The sequence below is a fragment of the Aotus nancymaae genome, unplaced genomic scaffold (assembly GCF_030222135.1).
Source record: "Aotus nancymaae isolate 86718 unplaced genomic scaffold, 86718_ANA_hifiasm-v0.15.2.pri h1tg000018l, whole genome shotgun sequence".
In the NCBI taxonomy this organism is placed as follows: domain Eukaryota; kingdom Metazoa; phylum Chordata; class Mammalia; order Primates; family Aotidae; genus Aotus; species Aotus nancymaae.
In genome coordinates this window covers 8,484,873-8,500,790 of record NW_026988430.1, presented here as the reverse complement: position 1 = coordinate 8,500,790, position 15,918 = coordinate 8,484,873, and the positions used below count along the sequence as shown (strand labels likewise).

The following is a 15,918-nucleotide window of genomic DNA, read 5'->3' as shown; positions in this document are numbered from 1 at the left end:
TGGCCAACATGGTGAAACCATGTCTCTACTGAAAATATAAAAATTAGCCAGTCGTGGTGGCAGACACCTGTAATCCCAGCTTCTTGGAAGCTGAAACGGGAATCGCTTGAATCTGGGAGGCGGAGGTTGCAGTGAGCCGAGACCAAACCATTGTACTCCAGCCTGGGCAACAGAGCGAAACTCCATCTCAAAAAAAAAAAAAGTTTGTGTCCCCCTAAAATTTGTATGCTGAAATCCTAACCCTCAAGGCACTGCTAACAGGAGATGGGGCCTCTGGGAAGTGACTGGATCATGAATGTGGACCCCCACCATGGGTAGGCTCAGTGCCCTTACAAGAGACCCTAGGAGAGGATGTCCCTGCTTCCTCCACATGAGGACAGCTAGATGGGGACACCTATGAACCAGGATGTGGGCCCTCACCAGACACGGGATCTGTGTCTCACTCCTGGATTTCCAGCCTCCAAAATAGTCAGACCTAAATTTCTGATGTTTATGGTGCCATCCTGTCTATGACATTTTGTTATCACAGCCCAGACTAAGATGCTACTTTTTTTTTTTTTTTTTGAGACAGAGTCTCTATCTGTCACCCAGGCTGGAGTGCAGTGGCATGATCTCAGCTCACTGCAACCTCCACCTCCCGGGTTCAAGCAATTCTCCTGCCTCGGCCTCCTAAGTAGCTGGGACTACAGGTGCACACCACCACGCCCAGCTAATTTTTGTATTTTTAGTAGTGACGGGGTTTCACCATGTTGGTCAGGCTGGTCTCAAACTCCTGACCTCAGGTGATCCACCCGCCTTGGCCTCTCAAAGTGCTGGGATTACAGGCGTGAGCCACCATGCCTGGCCTAAGACGCTACTTTTTAAAGTAAACTCTACCACCACCAATTGACCTCAAGTGCTCTTGCCAAGGTGCCAGGACAAGCCACAGGACTTACATAAAACCCCAAACAGCTGTATATGAAAATGCCAAGACCCCCTTATCTAGCCTGAGTTACACATACATTAGAATGTTTTCCTTTTATTCTTGTTCACATCTTCAAAGCAGAGCTTCGTTTCAGCAGGAAGGATACCAGAGGCAGGAGGGTCACTTGGGAGGGGAGGTGGAATCTCCCTCCTCTAGCATCCCCTGCTACCTCTAACAGGCTTCAAAGTCAGAATACAGACATCAGCTGAGAGCAGTTCATTTTGGCACACTGGGGGGCCAGCTCTGTGGGCCGGACCTCTCTGGTGGGAAGGCAGGTCCCCTGCTCTCCAGTGGGGCCTGGAACAGTTCCAGTGGGATGCCCCAGCTGTGGGGTAGGGAGTGCAGCTCAGAGCCTCAGCTCCCCCAGGAAGGAGGGGGCTCCCCCAGGGCCCTCGGCTGCCTGAAGAAAACACTCACCTGGTCGGAGGGAAAAGGGCCCTTCCCCTGAGTTATCAGGTGGGTGGCAAGTGACACTGAGCTCCTGCTCCAGGGCTCGAGAACACAGCAAGAAAACTAAGAACACAGAAGAGAGCAGGAAAACGCTATCCTCTAACAGCCAAAAAATCGTCCTTTAGGGGCACCAGGTGACTCCAGCCCCTGGGGGACAGAACACATCATACCTACCACCAGGCACTGGACGCCTCAAAACACCTGGAGCTGGGGCCAGAGAAGGCGTGAAGTCACCTTCTCACAGCAGAAATGGGAAGCTGGCCTTCATCCCTGCCCAGGATGGCAGAAACCACATTTTATCAGTGGATTCGTTGCTGGTGATGGATAGAGCCAAGGTCCTGTGGTTGGCCCTCAGGGCTGAAAGGTGCTTGCGTGAACGGCTGGCACTCCAAGCTGCCTGAGGCAGCCCAGCCACACTCAGGTGACAGTGACCCAAGCTCTCTGGGCTCAGGGTTTACAGTCACCATAGCCCAAGCACATACCAGTGCCCTGGGTTTAAGTAAGTTACCCTCTTTTGTTCTGGTTGAAAGCTAGGGAAAAAAACTCTTCAAATCCCTGCAAGGGAGGTGGGCGCAGCTCCCCAGCATCAGAAAACATGCCAGTCACCTGTTCCCACCCACCTAGAGCAGCCCCTCGGGCTCCTGTAGGCCACTGTACAGCGCATAGCCAAGGTCATCAATCTCTTCCTCCCGCAAGCTGCTCAAGAGGTTCACGCTGGGGTTGAAGTGGCAAGGCAGGCTGGCCTGCTCCAGGCTGCTGATGAGCAGCTCCAGGGCCTGCAGGAAGCGCTCGCCCAAGGCCTCCTCCGTCCAGTCCACGTTGTCCTCCCCCAGATGCAGGACCACCTGGGTCAGGTGGCCCCGGCCTAGCCGCCCCAGGGCCGGGCAGCCACGGCAGACAGCACACAGAAGCAGCAGCAGCCGCCGGCGGGTCCCAGCATCACGGTCATCCAGGGCTTGCAGCCTGGCAGCCTCCACTGGATACAGGTCCTGGAGCCAGAGGTTCCCCGCCAGCCCCTCCAGGGGCCAGGCCAGGAGGAGGTGGTCATCAGCCTCGGCCCCAGGGACTGCCACAAGCACGGCCACAGTGAGCTCCAGGCGCTCGTGCTGCACCTCCAGCAGCAGCTCCTCCGAGGCCACGTTGGGCAGGATCAGGCACCCAAGCAGGCTGCCAATGGCTGGCCAGTTGACAGAGGCAGCCAGCGCCTTGTGCAGCAGCTCCAGCAGGACGCGGGAGGAGAGGTAGCCCCCCACCAGGAAGCGGTCCCAGGGGCTGCTCCCTCTGGGGCAGAACTCCAGCTGAGTCCTGCGCACGGCCCAGCAGCGAGGGTCCCTCGCCACAGTGTCCACGCCTGGCACCAGGCTCCACAGGCCTGGCTCCAGCACCAGTGGCACCAGGAGACGCACATGGTCAGCGGCCCCCGCCTGCAGCCCATCATAGAGTGGCCCCCCAGGCACGAGCGCCCCAAAGGGCAGTTCTGGAAACTTGCTCCGAAAGTAGGCCTGCAGTTCCAGGGCAATGTCGCCAGCCAGCTGTTTGGCCAAAGCCACCTGGGCTGCTGGGATGGTCACACGGTCCCGCTCGAAAGCCAGAAGCCTCTCCTGCAGCGTCAGACACAGCGGTGCTGGGGAGCTGAGCTGTGGTGTTACCTGAAGATCAGTTTCTGCAGGCTCCTCTGCAGAGTGAAGGGGCGGGGAACATGCTGGCACAGCCTGTGATTAGTTATGAAAATGCTACCCAACGACTAGCTGTGTGATGTCCCGGGGCCTCACTGTCCTCACCTGAGAAGACACTCAGTCCAGGTCCTCACATATAGTGAGAGCTTGGTGACGAGTTCTCATTGCCCCAGAGTCCAACACCCTGGCCCTATGGCTAAAACAGCTTTATGGAGAGGAGGTAGGCAGGTCATGCCCCTCTGGGCCTCAGTTTCCCCATCTAAAGCTCACCACCATCACAACGCTGCCACCTTGCTGCAGGAGCAGGGCAAAGAAACACCGCCCCCATTAAATGTCTGAGGAGCCCGCAACCCAGAGAGAAGCAGGGACTTGCGCAGGGCCATACAGTCAGGGCAGAGCCTGGGCTTCGTCTCTCAAATGTGACAACAAAAGGGTACCCACCAACGTGAGAGGGAAAGGAGTGCCACTTACCTGGGGCAGAAGGCGAGGGGATCAAGGGCAACACAGGCTGGCTGAGGGCAGCCGGTGGAGGCCGGGGTTGCAGGTGTGGCGTTGCCTTAAGCAGGCTCAGTTCCTTCCAGCTGTCTCCCTTGGTGTCATCCTCATCCCGCGGGCTAGTGGCCCTGTCAATGAACTGCAGGCAGAGTCATACAGAGTAGGTGAAATCTGGGCAGCCACAGCACAGCCCAGGGGCAAAGCAGACCAGGGTGCTGGGGTGGAGAAGCAGGTGCCCTGGGCTCCCATGAAGGCCTTGGGCAGTCCCCACCCCTCCCCAGGGCCCCTGTGCAAGGCCCAACCCTGTCCTCCTCTAGGAGCTTCAGGCATGACTGGACCAGCCTGGCCTTACCCGCTTCACGGCCAGGGTGGCAATGCCCAGCACAGCAGCCCCGCCCACGCCCAGCACCAGACGGGCATTGGCCAGGAGGAAGTCCACCACGCTGCCCAGCCCCTCATCGCCACGCCGCTTCCCCCGTTTCTGGGAGAACTCTGCCATGGTCTGCCTGTAAGAGAGCCAGGGGTGAAGGGACAGCTCAGGGTGCAGGTGGCCAGGCTGGGAGAGGGGATGCTGTGGACAGGTGCTCTGGCTGTCCTTATACTGGGTAACAGAGCTGAGCCCATAAGGGGGGCTTTCTGAGAATTTCTCATGAGAAAGGGACCCATCCACAGGGGAGGACACCAAGGTCCTGGAAACCATGTAAATTACCTGAGAAAGGGCGGGGCTGGGATATGAACATGGGTTTTGTGGCCCCAAGTCCCCACCTCTCACGAGATGAGGGAGCTGCCAAGCCCTTTCTCTCAAAGCTGCAAACAACCCACCCCCTGGAAAGCAGCTCACAAAGGCCCTGAGGCTTGTGCAGAAGAAGGGGCCTATCCTCCAGGACCTCTGACATCACCAGAGACCCGCAAGTGGGTCTTATCATCACCACTCGTATTTTACAGAGCTCCAGGCTGCCAGATTGCACAGTGAGCGGTAAGGTCTCCAACTCACAACTACAAGGCCTCCAGAAATTCATCCGCCCCCAGAGTCTGACGGATCCTCCCTGGGCCAGGTGGCCAGGTTCTCAGCAGCAGCCTCATCTGAAGGTTCCTAACCAGAGGACACAGCAGCCCTCTATGATACCTCCTGAGAAGACCCCAAAGTCCAGAGAAGACCAACAATTTGGGGGCTCCCACCAGTCTGGGGGACCTCTGGGACCAGTTACCCTCCAAATCTTGACGGGGTAGCCCCAAGAGGCAGAGCTACCAAGTCAGAGCACAGGCAGAGTAAGACAGCCCAAGCTGCCCAGGCAGGCCAATGAAGACGTGCAAGTCAGGGCTGAGGCCCCTCTGGCAGGGCAGCAAGCAAGGTGACCTAAAAGATCAAGACCCAGAAAAAGGGCTGCCCAGGACCTCTGTACAGTGGGCTCTTTGGGCCTCTCAGTCTTGGTGGTGGTGGGTGATGCTTCTCAGCTGCTAGGAGGCCAAGCAACAGAGAAGGTAAGGTGAGGGCCTGGGTCCCAGCCTGTTTGCTCACCTGTAAGATGGCAAAGGCAGCAGTGTGTGGCTGGGTGGGACCCTGCACTTGGGAGGTGGAGGCAAAGATCTCCTACGGCCCAGTCCACCAACCCCCAGCCTCACGTTCTGCGAGCGGGACACTGCCCTCAGGTCCTGGGAGCTGAGCGGGGCTGTGACCTTAGGACATCAGTTAGACTCCAGGCAGAACTCTCCCAGAGAGGCCTGAGCAGATGACCATGAGGTCACAGCCTGCCCGGGCACCAAGGACTTCTACCTGCCCTGCCAGAGTGTGGGTGCCAGGGACTCAGTTGCCAGGTGACCAGATGCCTGCAGTAGCTGAAGCCTGAAGGGCTGTGTGACTCAGCCCCGGACACCCGCCCATTCGCCCCAGACTAAAAATAAGACGGTGTCTGGGGCGATCCCAGGCCAACCGGGTGACCCGCTACGGCCCCAGGGCCGGTTTCTGCCTCCTCATCAGTGACACGGGGATCAATACTGCTACCCGACCCCAGAGAGACCAGGAATCTACTTTGCAAACTGTAAAGCGCTTTAAATATTCCCAACCTGTTTAAATTGGGACTCAGACCCACCACTGGCGGGGTCGCGCAGGCCTCAGCCCACAGCCTTCCAGCTCCTAGAAGCGGGAGAGGGCACTGGTGACTGAAAATAACCCGAGTCTGCGCACCGGGGCCCTGGAGGTCCTCTGGTCTTCCTCCTCCTCCGCCAAACCCGCCTGCCCCGGGCCTGGGCTGAGCAGGCCGCGCAGCAGCCCTAGGTGAGCGGGTGACGCCCTGTTCGCAGGGAAACCGAGAGACCGAGAGGGGAAGGGGACCGGACTGGGATTCGAACGTGGGCCTTGGTCCCCAAACCCTCCCCGCCTTCCCCAGCCGCGACCGCGGGCCACGCCCCCGACTTGCGTTCCGTAGCGCACCAAGCCCCGGGCCCGTTGACTCTAGGGGCCGCCCCGCCGCCCTCCAGCCGTACCTGCGTTGCAGCGTCCGCACAACGACCGGAGGAGGCAGCGGGACCACGGCCCCTGAGCTCGGACCCTCCTGGGAATGGAACGAGAAGGACCCTGGAACCCAACGTCAAGGGCCCCGGGGGCGACCGCGAAAGCCCCAGGACGCAGACAAGCAGACCCTGTCTCCAATCGGAGCGCTGGAATCCGGCACACTGGTTCCAAAATACTGTGCGGCTCAGCCAATGAAGGGTAGGCCCCGCCCTCCAGCCGACTGACGTGCTCCCTCGGGGCGGGACTCCTTGATGCAGTCTGGATTTAAAGGTGCAGGGCTGCATTCCGAGCCCGCGACCGGATGCTGTGACAGGCGGCCTTCTCGGACGCCTGTGCGTTGTAATGTGAGCGTCAGGTGTGGAGGAAGCTGTCTGGGCCCCCGTTACTTCCGGGGGCCGAATAGAGAGGCTGCACATGGCTAGAGACCCGGCATATCCAACCTCTTAGGTCACCTCTGCGAGAGTGTCTTGGTGGCTTCGTTCTTAATCTGTGGGCCTGCGGGGCACACAGTGTGGCGAAAGCGCCTACCCCTGCCACCTGCTCCGTGCGACCTTGTGTGGGCCATTCTCCATATGGGCCTCAGTTTTTCTCCTGTAAAATGGGGACACCAGACCCCCTCCTCCCTTGCGAAGGGTGGCTAGTCATATAACAGCTGTGGCTCATGTTTTGGGGGCCTGCTATGTGTCAGCCAGGGCGAGCCCCTGCGAACATCAGGGACCAAGATGGATGCTTCTCTTCTAGAGCCTCCCTTTGGGGGACACGAGCGTAGGGGTGCTGACACTAAGTGGGAATAATAACCTGGCACACAGAATAAAACAAAACAAAACGGAGTAATAACCTGTCACTCACTGAGCGCCTACTGTATGCTGCGAGCTACACTTGCATTCTTTGTTAATTTGCTTATGGCGACAAACTTAGGAAGCATTTTACAAATGAGGAAACTGGGCCGGGCACAGTGGCTCACGGCTGTCATCCCAGCAGTCTGAGAGGCTGAGACCGGAGGATCACTTGAGGCCAGGCGTTCAAGACCAGCCTGGGCAACATAGTGAGACCTCCATGTCTACCAAAAACAAAAATAAATTTAGCCAGGTGTGGTGGTGTTCTCCCAGCTAGTCAAGAGGCTGAGCCCAGGAGTTCCAGGCTGTAGTGAGCTATGATCACGCCACTGCACTCCAGCCCGGGCGGCAGGGCAAGACCTTGTGTCAACAAAATAAAAACAACACATGAGGAAACTACGTCCAGAGCAGGAGAGCTAGGACCCGAGGACCCAGGTGTCTCACTACCACTGGTCAGCCAAGTGCAGGCACTTCCTGGGCCCCTGCGCCCCGGGCCGGGGTTTAGAATCTCTCCGAGATCAGGGCCAGCTTCGTCTGCTACAGCAGCGCAGGAGACCATGCGTGGACCAGCGGCCGTGAAGGCCCCTGCCCTGGGACTCTGGGAATTTAAGCCTGGAGATTGCGGAAGCCTCCAGCTCCAGCACAGGGGGCGCCAGGACTCCTTCATGGCTCTGCAGTCCCCGAAAAGACGGAGAAACTGAGGCCCTAAGAGGCCTAAGCCTACACTTCGCGGCGGAATGCGGCGGGCGCGGGCGGGTTAAAGGGGCGGGGCCGGCGCTGGCCCAGCCCGCGGCTCCCCTCACCAGTCTCCCGGGCGTCCCTCTAGCCCAGCCCGGCCAGGCAGCGAGAGCGGCGCCATGGAGGCCACCGGGGTGCTGCCATTTGTGCGCGGTGTGGACCTCAGCGGCAACGACTTCAAGGTAAGCCGGGCCGGGCGCGGGTCGGGCCTCCCTGCAGGCCTTCTCTTCCGCCCGGCCAGCCTGGCCCTCGCTTCCTGTCCCGCCCGGCTCTGGGCCCTGCGCGTCCTCGGGACTGCGGCCGGGGCGGGGTGGGTCTCTCCCTTGGTCACGAATGGACCTCCGAGGACTCTTCCCGGTGCCTGTACCGGGAGACCAAGGCCCGGCAGGCCCAGGACGGACGCTTGGGCTCAGAGTCTCGCCGGGACCTGGCCGGGAGCCCCAACCCCGCGTCCGTGTTCTCCGCCTGGGCTGGACGGTGGCCTAGGGGTCTGCGAGGCTCCCCCCCCCCCCCGTTCTGAGGTCACACGCCCAAGCCAGGCCCTGACTCAGAGATGGCGGCCCGGCTGCCCAGGGGCGGGTGTGGAACCGACTCATCGCTGCCCTCACCCTGCCACCGCCACCGCCACCGCCACCCACCATCCTGTGTGATCCTGAGCCTCTCAGATCACTTCCCCTCTCAGAGCCCGGGTTTTCTCAGCCGGTGAAAGGGCTTCAGAGTCGCCTTCTTGGACGCAAGGGGTGTAATGAGATTTGTTGGTGTGGAGTGTCAGGCCGGCGTGCCAGGTGCTGGGTGGCAGTTGTCTGAGCAGCTGCTGGACTGAGAGAGACAAGGGACGGCAGCTCAGCCCTCCGCAGCCAGTGGGTGGGGAGGGAGGTGGTTTCAGGACTCCGAATGAAGCGGGCATTGCCCAACCGAAGGGGAAGCAGAGAAAGAGGGGAGGAGAGAGCTGGCTGGAGGGTCAGCCTCACCTTCAGGGTAGGTGACCGGCAGGGTCTGGCTGGGCTGTCGGTCTGGGACTGGGGCCAAGGAGGCAGGTTTTTTCTGAGTTTACCTGCTTGTGTATACACCTTTGACCCCAAGTACAGGTGGCCACACCACTTTTCCCTGTCCCCATCCCCACCACCCTTACCTGGGGTCCCTGTTCCTCTTCACTGAGCTGGGAGAGTCTGAGTCACCAGCTGGGAATGTGGCCCTGGGGGGAAAGGAACACCAGCCGCAGGAACGGAAGGCACGTGCTGCCCCAGACTTGGTGCCACAGGGCTGGAGATGCCAAAGTGGGCATTCACAAGGGTGGGGGGAGTGCAGTGATGTGGGGTGGGGAGCCATGGTCTCCCCAAGCAAGGGTTTCGCCCTGACCATGAATTGCCTGTGTGCTGATGGCAGGGTGAGGGCACAGGTGGGGCCTTCACAAAGGCTTGAAGCGGGGAGCATCCACCCCAGGCAGCCAGTCAGAGCATGGAATGCTGGGTGGAGGAATTTGAGCCAAGCTGCCCACAAAGCCAGGTGCTGGGCTCTTACCTGAAACAAGCCAGTTTTGTCCTGGTCCTCCCGGGGCCCAGAGTCCAGTAGCAGAGACAGATCTTAGGCCAACACTTTTGTCACGGTGAAAGGGAGGCTTTTATTAGTCCCATTCTATGGGTGAAGAAATTGAGGAGAGATCCAAGATGGCTGATCACTAGCAGCTCGGGATTGTAGCTCTCAGTGAAAGTGCAGAGAACAAGAGGACGCCACACTTTCAGACGAATTTTTGTTGCTCATGGACCAGGAGATTCCCAGCAGAGGAGCCCCATGGGTCGCCAGTGCGACTCTTGTGGCCAGCGCGGCGGTTTTGCCGGCTCCTCGGCGTGGCAGTTCTTGGTGCAGAGTGAGCGGGACTGGGTCCCCTTTTGGCCAATGTTGTTTGGAGCTCCGGGAAGACAGAGTCACCTATTCAGCTGATTGAAGGACGGACTCAAGAAGGGAGCTAGACTGGAGATTCCTGGGCAGAAAAGCACCATCAGTCTTAACACGGCTGTTTTGGCCAGCGCAGTGGATTGCTCAGATTTCAGCGCAGGCAATCAACAAGTTGGACGTCCACTCAGAGACCTAATTTGAAAGTCGATAATCACAAAAACGACAGGTGGATAAATTTACAATGATGGGAAGAAACCAGCGTAAAAAGGCTGAGAATACCCAAAATCAGAATGCCTCTCCCTCTACAGGGGATCACAGTTCCTCATCAGCAACAGAACAAGGCCTGATGGAGAACGAGTGTGTTCCATTAACAGAAGTAGGCTTCAGAAGGTGGATGATAAGAAACTTCTGTGAATTAAAAGAACTTGTTCTAACCCAATGCAAAGAAACTAAGAACTTTGAAAAAAGGTTTGACGAAATCCTAATGAGAATAGACAATTTAGAGAGGAATATAAGTGAATTAATGGAGCTGAAAAACACAACAAGAGAACTTTGCGAAGTATCCACAAGTTTTAACAGTAGAATTGATCAAGCAGAAGAAAGGATATCAGAGGTTGAAGACCAACTTAATGAAATAAAACGAGAAGTCAAGATTAGAGAAAAAAGGATAAAAAGGAATGAGCAAAGTCTCCAAGAAATATGGGACTATGTGAAAAGACCTAATCTACGTTTGATAGGTGTACCTGAATGTGATGGAGAGAATGAATCCAAGTTGGAAAATACTCTTCAGGATATTATTCAGGAAAACTTTCCCAACCTAGTAAGGCAGGACAATATTCAACTCCAGGTAATACAGAGAACACCACAGAGATATTCCTCAAGAAGACCAACCCCAAGGCACATAATCGTTAGATTCACCAGGGTTGAAATAAAGGAGAAAATTCTAAGAGCAGCCAGAGAGAAAGGTCAGGTTACCCACAAAGGGAAGCCTATCAGACTTACAGCAGATCTCTCAGCAGAAACCCTACAAGCCAGAAAAGAGCGGGGGCCAATATTCAACATCCTTAAAGAAAAGAACTTTCAACCCAGAATTTCATATCCACCCAAACTAAGCTTCACAAGTGAAGGAAAAATAAAATATTTTGCGAACAAGCAAGTACTTAGAGATTTCACCATCACCAGGCCTGCTTTACAAGAGCTTCTGAAAGAAGCACTACACATATAAAGGAACAACTAGTATCAGCCTTTCCAAAAATATAGCAAAAAGTAAATAGCATTAACATAATGAAGAACTTACATCAACTAATGGGCAAAACAGCCAGCTAGCATCAAATGGCAGTATTAAACTCATATATATTATTAACTGGATAAAAAGCCAAAACCCATCAGTAATGCCGTATCCAGACCCATCTCACATGCAACGATACACAAAGACTCAAAACAAAGGGATGGAGGAAGATTTACCAACCAAACGGAGAGCAAAAATAAATAAATAAATAAATAAATAAAAAGCAGGAGTTGCAATCCTCACCTCTGATAAAATAGACTTTAAAGCAACAAAGATCAAAAGAGGCAAAGAAGGATATTACATAATGGTAAAAGGATCAATGCAACAAGAAGAGCTAACGATCCTAAATATGCACGCACCCAATACAGGAGCACCCAGATACATAAGACAAGTTCTTAATGACTTATAAAGAGACTTAGCCTCCCACACAATAATAGTGGGAGACTGTAACATCACATTGTCAATATTGGATGGATCAATGAGATAGAAAATTAATAAGGACATCCAGGACTTGAACTCAGACCCAGAACAAGTAAACTTAATAAATATTTATAGAACTCTCCACTTCAAATTCACAAAACACACATTCTTATCAGTACCATATCACACCTATTCCAAAAGTGACTACGTAATTAGAAGTAAATCACTCCTCAGTAATTGCATAGCATTTCATAGGTTTAAATGAAATACTGGTTGGCTGCTTGTTGGTTATTTTCTTCCCTTATTCCTTCCTGTCTCCATTGTTAAGCACAATTATTGGCATAAAAGAGGTTTTCAATTCCCATTTTTAGACTTCTAAAAAAAAAAAAAAAAATTGAGGCACAGTGATGAAATGAACTGTCTGTGTTCTCTCAGCTGGTGGGAGTTGGTTCTGTTACTCCCCAGAGGCTCATGTGGGCAGTGGGAGCCATGGAAGGTGGTGAGCAGGGGCTCCGTAGCCCAGGCCAGCTTCACCATCACATCCTTCCCCCAGGGCGGCTACTTCCCTGAGAATGTCAAGGCCATGACCAGCCTGCGATGGCTGAAGCTGAACCGCACTGGCCTCTGCTACCTGCCCGAGGAGCTGGCCGCCCTGCAGAAGCTGGTAAGGGGCTTTGGGCAGGCAGGGAGGGTCCCTATGGATGAGCCAGATGGGCAGAGCTTGTGGAGAAGGCAGACAAATTCTCCAGAGAGAGGAAGAACACTGACAGCTATGAGCAAAGCCAGCAGAAAGGGAGTGGGCACCCTGTCCAGGGAGGTATGCAAAAAGAGGCCAGGTCTGTGAGGAAGGGAGGCTGCAGGGGGAATTGGGCCTGTGTGGCTGAGGCCTTCCTGGATGGTGCAGAGTTGTGGAGGTAGGCGGGGACTCTGGACACCCCACGTACCCTGCTGAGCCTGTGCTTCCCATCCCGGCCCAGGAACACTTGTCTGTGAGCCACAACAACCTGACTACGCTTCATGGGGAGCTGTCCAGCCTGCCGTCACTGCGCGTGAGTGCTTGCCAGGAGGCCACTGGGCTTGGGGTGGGGGCAAGTGTCCGGCCAGGAATGTGAAGCCTGGGCCAGACACCAGGCTGGGCCAGCATCTCTGCCCACTTCCATGTCAGGCTTAGAGGCTCAGGTGTTACAAGAGGTGTCACTTGTTAGAGGTTACAGCAGTGCCCTGTGTAAAGTAACCCATGTGGATCAGAGAATTCCACTGGGAATAAGGTAAAGAAATCCAAAATCTCGATGGCTGGGCTCGGTGGCTCATGCCTGTAATTCCAGCACTTTGGGAGACTGAGGCAGGCGGATCACTTGAGGCCAGGAGTTTGAGACCAGCCTGGCCAACATAGTAAAACCCCGTCTCTACTAAAAATACAAAAATTAGCCTGGCGTGGTGGTACGCACCTGTAATCCCAGCTACTCAGGAGGCTGAGGCAGAAGGATCGCTTGAACCTGGGAGGCAGAGGTAGCAGTGAGCCAAGATTGTGCCACTGCACTCCAGCCTGGGCAACAGAGCGAGACTCCATTTCAAAAAAAAAATAGAAATCCAAAATCTTACCACCCGTTATGAACAGTAACTACAATAATAATAACCAATACAGGCTGAGCCATGTTCCTACTATTCTGTTAGGAGTTTTTCATGTACTCTGGCCCTCCAGTAATGTTGCAGAAGAGAAACTTGCCCACCAAGGCAGATTACTTGCCCCAGGTCAGAGCTAGGCAGTGGTAGAGCTGTGGTTGAGTGGGGTTTGGCCGGGAGCACTGTGTACCTTCTACCCAGAACAGCCCGGAACATCAGGCCCTTGGCCAAATCCTGCAGGCCTCCACGAGGGCCATGCCGTCTGAAGTCAGAGCGCTGGAGATGTTTAGGGAACAGCCTCTGACTCGGACTCTGAGTTCAAAGCTGGGCTTTACCACTTCTTGGCGATGTGACCTTGGACAAGTCTCTTCTACTTTCTGGGCCTCATCTGCAAGTGCAGTGGTTGGGAGGGGCAGTAGTGGCCCTGTGAAGCAGCAAGAGGGCCCCACGCAGGCATTCAAGCAGTCACAGCACCGTTCTGTGGCCCTGTGATGGGCCCTGGGGCACAGTTGAGCTGAGTTTTGGGATGTGAATAGGAGCTAACTGGGAGGATAGGAAGAGCCCTCCAGGAGAGGGGGCTATTTGATCAAAGACCAGAGGTGAGAGAGTAAGAGGCCTGGCCTCTGGTGAGCTTCCTAAGGAGGTGTCCCTCTGTGGACTCTCTGTTCCTTGCTGGGAGTGGAAGCCAGGAATCATAGACTGTTATGATTTATTCCCAGGCCATCGTGGCCCGAGCCAACAGTCTGAAGAATTCTGGAGTCCCCGATGACATCTTCAAGCTGGATGATCTCTCAGTCCTGGTCAGTGGCTACCCACTCACCTAGCCCCTATGCTAACTGGACCATTCATTCCCCACTCACTGTAAAACTCCCTGGGGCCATTGTTATCCCATTTTGCAGATGGGGAAACTGAGTCTTGGAGTGGATAGTACCTTGTCTGAGGTCACTTGTGGAGTCAGATCCCTAACCCAGGCACTCTTCCTCCCAAGTTCTTGGCTGTTTCCCTTTGGCCTTGGAACCCCCTCATCTACCCCCACACCCAACTCAGTGCCCTGCCGGATCCCCAAATGTGGCAGAGACCTGACAGGGTGGAGACTTCTCTGACCTGGGCCTTGCCCCTTCTACCCAGGACTTGAGCTACAACCAGCTGACAGAGTGCCCGCGGGAGCTGGAGAACGCCAAGAACATGCTGGTGCTGAACCTTAGTCACAACAGGTGCCAGGCCAGCCAAGGGCAGGGGGCGGCTGGGCCCTGGAGGGTGTCTGGTTCTGACTCAGGTGGCTCCTGCTCCCCACCCATAGCATCGACACCATCCCAAACCAGCTCTTCATCAACCTCACCGACCTGCTGTACCTGGACCTCAGCGAGAACCGCCTGGAGAGCCTGCCCCCACAGATGCGCCGCCTGGTGCACCTACAGACGCTCGTGCTCAATGGAAACCCCCTGCTGCATGCACAGCTCCGGTGGGCACCCCCTCGGGCCACACTCCTGCAGAAGCCACCCTGAGGAGTCTGGCCTGGCCCCTTAACTTCCCAGGGTCCCAGCCCTTCTCCCTTAGGCCCAGCCATCCCTCCATGCAGGCTGCGCCCCTCAGTGTCCAACCCCCTAAGTATCACGTTCACCTCTCAGTCCTGTCTTCCCGCTGACATGCCCTGCAGCCACACTTGGGTTTGTCCCTTCAGGCAAACGTGACCGCACACCTACCCTCTGGGCCCTGTGTTCTTGGTCCTGCCCCGCCAAGCCCCACCCTTGACACCCCCTGGGTGGGCCGTGGCCCTGACCACTCACGTCACCCTGGCAGGCAGCTCCCAGCAATGACAGCCCTGCAGACCCTGCACCTGCGGAACACCCAGCGCACCCAAAGCAACCTCCCCACCAGCCTGGAGGGCCTGAGCAACCTCGCAGGTCAGGCAGCCCTGCGAGCCCCCCTGAGCTCTGGCCCCCTCTGGGCCCTCTTGCTTCCTTATGGATAAAGGGATTTGAACCCTGGTCCTTGGACCACTGCCCAGAGGTAAAAGGCTGCCATTATGTTACAGTGACTTCTGCCATTATGATAACGCCTTAACACTGACTTTATGCCTCAATACCCCACAATCCCCATGTGAGGGAGTTTGTCCAAATGGAGAAAGTTTGGCTCACAGAGGTCGTCACTTGCCTAAGGCCCATGCAGCTCAGGGGTAGCAGAGCTGGGGTTCACACTAGGGCTGGCTGCCCTGGCACCTGCTGTATGGGCCCCGGCTGATGCACCCCATTCTGCACCCCAGACGTGGACCTGTCCTGCAACGACCTGACGCGGGTGCCCGAGTGCCTGTACACCCTCCCCAGCCTGTGCCGCCTCAACCTCAGCAGCAACCAGATCACAGAGCTGTCCCTGTGCATAGACCAGTGGGTGCATGTGGAGACTCTGAACCTGTCCCGAAATCAGCTCACCTCACTGCCCGTGCGTCTGAGGCCATCGGTGGGGGGACGGGAGGGAGGCCGTGAGCCTGGCCCTGACCGCCCACTCCTGCCCGTTCGCCCTCCAGTCAGCCATTTGCAAGTTGAGCAAGCTGAAGAAGCTGTACCTGAACTCCAACAAGCTGGACTTTGACGGGCTGCCCTCAGGCATTGGCAAGCTCACCAACCTGGAGGAGTTCATGGCCGCCAACAACAACTTGGAACTGATCCCCGAAAGTCTCTGCAGGTGCCGGGCAGGGCTGGGGCTAGCAGGGCCACTCCCAGCACAGAGAACCCCAGGATCACAGCCACAGCCCACCCTGTGGTCTTTGTGCATCACACAAAATGGAGATGGGTTCATTCACCATTTTTTTTTTTTGAGACAGAGTCTCTCACTCAATTGCCCAGCCTCCGTCTCCCAGTTCAAGTGATTCTCCTGCCTGAGCCTCCTGAGTAGCTGGGATTACAGGTGCATGCCAACACACCTGGCTAATTTTTGTATTTTTAGTAGAGATAGGGTCTCACCATGTTGGCCAGGCTGGTCTTGAATTCCTTTCCCCAAATGATCTGCCTGCCTCGGCCTCC

General features: G+C 56.1%; 2 protein-coding genes across 5 annotated transcripts in view; one reads left to right on the top strand and one right to left on the bottom strand.

Moving 5' to 3' along the window:
• Nucleotides 1-986: 986 nt before the first annotated feature.
• On the bottom strand, nucleotides 987-6,152 carry MIEF2 (mitochondrial elongation factor 2). Of its 3 annotated transcripts, none has more exons than XR_001105156.3 (4): nucleotides 3,938-4,794; nucleotides 3,562-3,724; nucleotides 1,589-3,089; nucleotides 987-1,477 (listed from the first exon to the last, which is right to left on the bottom strand). XR_001105156.3 is itself a non-coding variant. In XM_012438766.2 (4 exons), exons 2-4 carry the CDS (start codon nucleotides 4,082-4,084, stop codon nucleotides 2,035-2,037), a joined length of 1,365 nt encoding a protein of 454 aa, XP_012294189.2. In that variant the 5' UTR covers nucleotides 4,085-4,091; nucleotides 6,070-6,152; the 3' UTR covers nucleotides 987-2,034. The 3 variants fall into 3 exon arrangements, 2 of the variants coding, with proteins under 2 accessions (XP_012294189.2, XP_012294188.2); XM_012438766.2 differs by adding an exon at nucleotides 6,070-6,152 and having other exon boundaries at nucleotides 987-3,089; nucleotides 3,938-4,091; XM_012438765.3 differs by having other exon boundaries at nucleotides 987-3,089.
• A 1,590-nt stretch (nucleotides 6,153-7,742) lies between these two features.
• Nucleotides 7,743-15,918, top strand: part of FLII (FLII actin remodeling protein) — a 17,009-nt gene continuing 8,833 nt past the window's right edge. The window contains exons 1-9 of one of the 2 annotated variants that reach the window (XM_012438762.2): nucleotides 7,743-7,853; nucleotides 11,829-11,939; nucleotides 12,253-12,324; nucleotides 13,618-13,698; nucleotides 14,027-14,112; nucleotides 14,199-14,360; nucleotides 14,699-14,802; nucleotides 15,162-15,337; nucleotides 15,423-15,580. In XM_012438762.2, the coding sequence (XP_012294185.2) occupies nucleotides 7,791-7,853; nucleotides 11,829-11,939; nucleotides 12,253-12,324; nucleotides 13,618-13,698; nucleotides 14,027-14,112; nucleotides 14,199-14,360; nucleotides 14,699-14,802; nucleotides 15,162-15,337; nucleotides 15,423-15,580 (1,013 nt within the window). In that variant the 5' untranslated portion in view covers nucleotides 7,743-7,790. The remainder of the gene's footprint in view (nucleotides 7,854-11,828; nucleotides 11,940-12,252; nucleotides 12,325-13,617; nucleotides 13,699-14,026; nucleotides 14,113-14,198; nucleotides 14,361-14,698; nucleotides 14,803-15,161; nucleotides 15,338-15,422; nucleotides 15,581-15,918) is intronic. The other variant, XM_012438763.3, reaches the window with a different exon arrangement.